General features: G+C 42.6%; 1 protein-coding gene across 1 annotated transcript in view; it reads left to right on the top strand.

Annotated features, from left to right (window-relative positions):
- Window positions 1-1,970: 1,970 nt before the first annotated feature.
- Window positions 1,971-7,076, top strand: part of tom1 (target of myb1 membrane trafficking protein) — a 13,980-nt gene continuing 8,874 nt past the window's right edge. Inside the window, exons 1-3 of the mRNA XM_008285619.1 lie at window positions 1,971-2,092; window positions 6,830-6,914; window positions 7,002-7,071. Coding sequence (XP_008283841.1) covers window positions 2,041-2,092; window positions 6,830-6,914; window positions 7,002-7,071 — 207 coding nt within the window. The 5' untranslated portion in view covers window positions 1,971-2,040. The remainder of the gene's footprint in view (window positions 2,093-6,829; window positions 6,915-7,001; window positions 7,072-7,076) is intronic.

Below are 7,076 nucleotides of genomic sequence, written 5' to 3'. Positions count from 1 at the left end.
AAACCAAAGGCACTTAAATCTATGTTTATATTCATATTCAGGTCTTAGTGGTAAACACACTCCTCCTCCCATCTGTGTTCAGGCTTTTTGGTTCCTTCCAGTTGTAGAGAGATACAGAAAGAAGCAACAGATGGATGAGAAAAACCTGAACAAACGAGTAAAGAAAGAATAAATGCAGATGCTTCCACACGGCTAGGCAGCTAACATCCAATCATGTGGCATTGGGATATTTATGAAAATCTTGGTCCAGCTGATTCTGATGTGAATCACGAAGAGGAAAGTGACTTTGAAACAGGGTTCATTGTTGGGGACCAGATGGCAGGAGCTTCAGTCGGATGGTTCAGCTACCTGGTGTTTCAGTAGGAACATCTGCATGTAGACCAGGAGTAGAGACATCAGTGGATGGGAGTGGAGACTGTGTATGAAATGCAGATGAAAAACTGTCCCTCAGGTGACTCAGATTGTAGCCGCATGACTTGATCAGACTGTCTGCATAAACAGTCAGTTGACCGTTAGGAGGATGAGATGTGAGGGCAGCAGTGCATGAAGCCTCATTACAAAGATGGATGCACATTTTAAAGTTCAGTGGTGCAGATAAACAGAGGCACTGATCTACAGATGGATCATCATCTAGCATACTCTCAACAACTGGGCATCTGTAGAGTACAGCAGGAGAACAGTACAGGCCTGAACTCTTGACCTCCACAGTGTTGGAGCGTTTTGCTGTCGTGGGTTTGAGTCCACTTGGTTTGATCAAGGTTCACTGCAAGACAATCAAGTTCTTCTGAGTGATCAGCTTTATCTATGATGAAGCAGTTCTGTCCTGACTAGAGCGATCTCTTCCACGTTGACGGACCAGTAGCTGTCCAGCTCAAACTGTGGCACACAAAGATCGGAGACAGCAGCAGCTCATTGGTTTTCAGAGTAAAAGAGCCTGTTTAGAACAGCCATGTCTCTCACATGCAATAATAGATTTTCAAAATTAAAGCATGATTATTATTTTTGTGTCAGACTAGTTGATGCAGAGACAGATTTAACTTCTCAGCTGGGTGTACAAAGATAAAACTACTGTCATTCCTCACACATTGCCACAACTGGTTTGCCCCCCAGCTTCAAGTTTGTTCTTCCTGAAGGCGGCTGGGACAGCAATGGCTCACTTATTTTCAGAGTAAAAGAGCCTGGTTAGAAAAGGTGAAAAGAACCATATTTGCAGTAGTAAAAAATTTTACAAAAATTAAAAAAGAAGAAGAAAAAACAAAGGAAAAAAAACAACAACTATGAGGTAAAATGAGACTTTAATTTGCTGAAAATGGACACAATATGGGACCTTTAATTTGTGTGGTTTGGTATTAATATTAGTGTTGACTTCCTGTTTTTTAATATTATTATCTGTACTTCTACAGTATGGGCTCCATTTTTCTTAAAAGCAAAAGACCTTTAAACTTTGTCTCTTACATACAAGTCAATAATAAATCTCAAAGCTCATTGATTTTCAGAGTAAAAGAGCCTGTTTAGCTCAGCTATAAACCCAGGAGATGTGGTGAAGGAATTATATTTGCAGTATTTTGAACAAAAAAGTGAATAAATAAATAAAACACTGTGAGGGAAGGGCCACAATATGGGACCTTTAATTTGCCACCCATGCATGGTTTGGTATTAATATTAGTATTTGCTTACTGTCTTTTGATATTATTAGAATCTGCAAAATGCCATTTTCTTGTAAATTTTCAAAGCAAAATACCTTTTTAATATGCAAATCAATGATAGATTTTCACAATTAAAGCCTGATTATGACTTTGGTGTCAGACCAGCTGATGCACAGACAGCTTTAGCTCCTCTGCTGGGTGCAGACATCACAGCTTCCTGTGGGTGGCGCTGTTTCCAGCCTCTGAACGCTGCTACACTGTCTGCAGGCTGCTTTCCCTTTAAAGCCTGACGCAGGCTGCTGGGCTCCAGTCTGAGCTCAGCAGCAGCAGCAGCAGCAGCTCGTTGTTGTCTCGGCTCGGTCCGGGACGTCGCTGCTTCCTCCCTGCGCTCATCATGGAGTTCTTGATGGGGAATCCGTTCGCCACGCCGGTGGGACAGAAAATCGGTGAGCTCCATTATAACCGTCATTATGAAAGAAAAAGGCCGCAGTGATGTGCAGCTCGAGCATCTGAGCAGAGCTGCTGTTCGCCACAACGTCCTCCTAAAGGACGAGATGCGTTTGTAGCGAGAAAATGCTGAAATCAAGTTAAATTCATTAAAGGCAGACGGCAGAAACAAGGGCTTAGTGTTTGATTGACGTGCGCGCTGGGCAATGACGCGCGGGAGGCGGGAGGAAGCGGTCAATGCTCGTCGCTGATTGGCTGCCGCTGCGGAGGTTGAGCCCGCAGAGAGCTGGGCGGGACCCGGACTGGCCCACATCCTCTGACCCAAATCTGATGCACCGAGCCAATGATAGCACATTGTTTTCAGCGAGAGGTGGTCGTTAAAGCAATTAGACGAGCAGATGGATGCAGCAGATGGAGGGAGAACTATTCTTTATTTTAAAAAAAAATAAAAAATTAACATTTTACTAAAATGTGTGGCACATATTTTATATATATACACATAAATGTCTTTGTTCCTTTATCTGGTGAGCTGGTCTACATGTTAGCCTCCATGTTTATCAGTATTGCCTGTAGTGTTTCAGCTCACACACCTGTAAACAGTCTGGTATGTTGACGGTCTGGTATTTTTTTTGCACATGACTTGCATGTCAATAGTGAAACCTATTCACGTAACTCTCTGGTCTCTGTCACAGTTACATATTTATAAGTGTAGTCTTTTAAAATAATCCCTAACCGGCATAAAATGGCTCAGCTGTGGCCTCACGTAGCCAGGCTTGTCTCCACAGCAGTGTGTCTGTGCTGGAGAATGGTCTGACTGCACCTCTACAATCAATCAATCAATCAATCAGAGTGTATTTATAAATCCCTGCACAACAGCCCAAGTGGTGGCCAAAGTGCCTCACAGTGAAAACAAGCGAATAACTTCAAATAGACTGTAAACAAACAGCAGTAAATAAGACGTCACCATGTAGCTACAGGAGGGAAACACACGGGCGTGGTTGTATTTCTTTAGTCTCAGGTGGTGCTAAACCCAGGATTAACTGAAGGTTTCTGCAAAATCGTCTTCCCCGCCCTCAGCCCAACCGGTCGAGGCAGACGGCCGCCCGCCTCGAGCCTGGTTCTGTTGTTCTTCGATTTCTGTTGCCAAGCGTTTGCTCAAAGGGAACCTAAAGGGAACGTTGGGATTGTTGGGTTCTCTGAGAACTGGTGCTGAGGAACTGAACTGAGCTGACCTGGGACGTTTGCATGCAGGGAGGCCAGAGCTGGTCATTAAAATGGTTAATTCACCCAAAAGAACCGAGCGGGCCTGAATTAGTGCAAAACAGAACTTGACATTTGCAGCATGTAGGCTGCAGCTCAGAGGTGGCTGTTTAGCAGAACAGTTAGACGGTGGGAGAGGAGGAGAAAGCTGCATTTAAAGCAAAATGGGCCAATCTGTGCTTAAATGAGACCAGATATGTTTCTGTTTTAACTTCTTTGCAGCTAACATTTAAAAAAAAAACATTTGGCTTAAGCGAGGCGAGTGTGGTTTAATATTAGAGACACATTAGTGCCACAATCAACTACATCGTATTTACTTAAATCAGGATTAGATTGAATTTTATGTTTCATTTTCCTGATAATTAAGGTACTGTAGGTACTCTGGATATGCTGGTCATGTTTTAGAGGCAACTGTTATTATAATGTGAAAAACATGTAAACCAGAGGCAGAGGCTCGTCCCCCAGAGGAGAAAATAATGATGCATTTATTTTAAATTTGACGAATACAGTCGTGACTCGATAATCGACCCTTTACAATCCTAAACCTGCTATCTGACTGAACAATCCCACAGATTGGCTACGTTCACACTGCAGGACTTGATGCTCAATGAGGATTTCTTTGTGAGTTCCTTCACATTTCCAATTAAATGCAACTTGTATGTGATCTGCTGTGTGAACTTCATACGACCCAAAAGTGTCCCGCATGCGCAGAAGAGGACCCCGTCAGAGCGGTGCCCCGGGGTGGAAGTGTCCCCCGACTGCACCCAATATTCAGATATTCATCATTAACTGGGCCTGAATATCCAGGGACCAGAAAGTGCTATTGGGACCAGTCCTACTAGTTATTATAACAACTATGAACAATAATTAACAACTAATGAGCCTTCCAGCATCAAGCCCTCCTTGTAGCTCGACCTCCGTCTTGACAATCCGACATAAAAGAAGGTTTTACATTTAGTGTCGGATTATCGAGTCACGACTGTATATTCAAATACTTGGAGGGATTTATTTAAAAACTTCACTAGATCAGTTTTTATAGCTTTGTTATTCCCTCCTTTATATTAAATATTATAGATTTTCATCCATTCAGTCACCTGTTCATGCTGTTGTTGTTATTAAAACTGACTCCTGTCTACATTAACATCCACGCTGCTCTTGTCTGCTTCACCCTAAAGAGCGTAAATTCACCTAAAAGACAAAAATATATCCACATTTTATAGAACACAGACAACAAAGGAAACCTGCCAGCGTGCTGGTTGTACTGTGGTGTTTCCAAACACGATGTACCAGAACCAGTGTGACTGAGACCACGCAGCACAGCGTCTGCTGCATTGCCAATAAAAGCTCAGACTGAGCAGTAGTAAGCTATTTCCAAACTGCTCAGCCTCCTTCAGAGATCCATCCTCACCGGTGCACATACAACCTTCAGACGCCCCCGCACGCTCTGATGTAACTCGCCAGAGCGGAGGTGAGGGGGCGCCAGGATTTTCGTTCCTACGTTACCATCTGCGTGCAAGACTGCAGAAGGAATCCCTCCGTCTGTCCAAGTTCACTTCCTGCCTCCTCTGCAGTAACCATCAGATCGTTTATCTGTTCTTGCGGCATCATATTACCAGAAGATGTTCTGCTACCAAAAGTCACAACTGAAGCGAAGGATTTGAGGAAAATTGAGACGATTATATTTGTGTTTATAAAAGTGAAGGCTCAGTTCAGATCTAAAACCCGATCAACCAGTACTACCTAATAAAATGTCATCAGAGGTGTGACTGTCGCACAAGGAGGCATGAAGTTATGAAACCACAGACCTCAGTGAAAGGCCAGAGGTGTGGCTAGTAGATGCTAATGCCACTTGAACCGTCGTGTCTGCGTCGTGCTGATCAATGGGCAGAACAAACAGCACCGCAAAGTTTTGATCTGCTTGAATTAAATAGACTTAAACTTCAGCATTAGTGTCAGTGTTAACCGGCCACGCCTCGTGTTGCCTAATTTGCAGGATTTTGTGATTTGCTCGTTGCATTGGTCAAAATTTTAATTCATTTTGCAGCCCAAGGCTAAAGAACAAAACTGAGGAGTAGCTAGTGAGGTCAGCTGGTACCAGGCAGCTGTCTTACAAAGCTTATATTACTTAAATGCAATTATCGTGTTTAAGTAAATTCATTTTGGACGACATGGGGGTGTCACCTCACAGCTAGAAGGTCTTGGGGTCTTGTGTGGAGCTTGTATGTTCTCCAGCTTCCTCCTAAAGACATTCTGAGGTTAATTAGTGATTTTGTGTGAGTTTAAGTTTGGTTCGGGTCCAGGATGAACCCTGCCTTCGCCCTGAGTCGGCTGGGATCGGCTCCGTGACCCAACAGAGGATAAAGCCATGCATCGATAATGGACAGATGATTGCATTTCATTTTTTACATATTTCACAAAGGGATTGATGCTGTACTAACCACTTCAGTAACATGATGTTAAGCTGGAGCCTTCAGCTCCTCCAGCCCTGATGCACAACACAGATATTTAGTATTTTACTACTCTACCTGCACCTTTTGAAAGAAACCGATGCCAGAGGGCAAAGTGGGTGTGGGGTAACATGTTATTATGCGTTTGCATATGAATGGCACGCTACTTTAGACACATTTGCATGTCATGTCTTTGCATTTTAAGCCTACAATGAATTAAGGTTATGTTTAGGGTCAGTGGGAGGACGTGATTTGTCACGACAGCATGATATGTAATGATGCAAAAATACGTCCTGATAACAGACAAGGTGTGTTATTTACACACCTTTTCATGATAGTGGGTGTTGTGGAACATTTTGATTCAAGATTTATGACGTAATTAGAAGACAGAATATAGAGTCATCATATAAACTGATCATATGGTAAAAAATAATCGTAAAAATCCTCATATACTAGCTCAAATAGTCATGATGTATCTGGTACAAACGCAGACAAAATCATTTAGTAATTGCTAAATTATTACACTTACTAAGAATTTTAAAGCTACAGCACTGTTGTAGACGCATGAAACAAATCACAACACCTGCTGGTGAGAAAGATTTCAAGGCGTTTGGTTTTTAGCACAGTTACAAAAGTCATTGAGGTTGTGAATAAAGTTTTCTGATTTCTGAGGTAGAACTTGGAATGTACAATCTCACTTGGGCTTCCTGTTGTCTACTAGTCATGTAGTTTAAATCCAGATTCCCTGACTAAGCACAGAGTTTATATCATTTACATATATAAGAAAGCTTAAGGGTCCTGGGATTGATCCCTGAGGAATTCCAAAATATTGCAAACTTAATGTGTGAAGTGACAGAGGAAGGACACGGTGTACTCTAAAAGGAAATACTTGTTAGAAACATGTACTTTGCATAAATGAATAACCAAATAATACAAAAAGGCAACATTGAGATCTGTTTTTTTTCCCTAACAGTTTGTAGTTTCATGTTATTCATCAGCGTTAAATTTCTCTTCGCCCACTTTTCTCAGAGCGTGCGACCGGCTCCAGCCTGCCGTCTGAAGACTGGGCGCTGAACATGGAAATCTGTGACACGGTCAACAGCTCGGAGGAAGGGTGTGTGTTTATGTGTTATCTCTCAGCATCAGGAACAAACTGGTCCTCTGGAGGTTCCTCTGACTGTAGAAAATTCTCTGTTTACAGACCCAGAGACGCAGTCAGAGCCATAAAGAAACGGGTTGTAGGGAACAAGAACTTCAAGGAGGTCATGCTGGCGCT

The sequence above is a fragment of the Stegastes partitus genome, unplaced genomic scaffold (assembly GCF_000690725.1).
Source record: "Stegastes partitus isolate 25-593 unplaced genomic scaffold, Stegastes_partitus-1.0.2 Scaffold410, whole genome shotgun sequence".
NCBI classification, from domain to species: domain Eukaryota; kingdom Metazoa; phylum Chordata; class Actinopteri; family Pomacentridae; genus Stegastes; species Stegastes partitus.
Note: the sequence above shows the minus strand (reverse complement) of the source record. Positions and strands in the feature narration are given on the sequence as shown.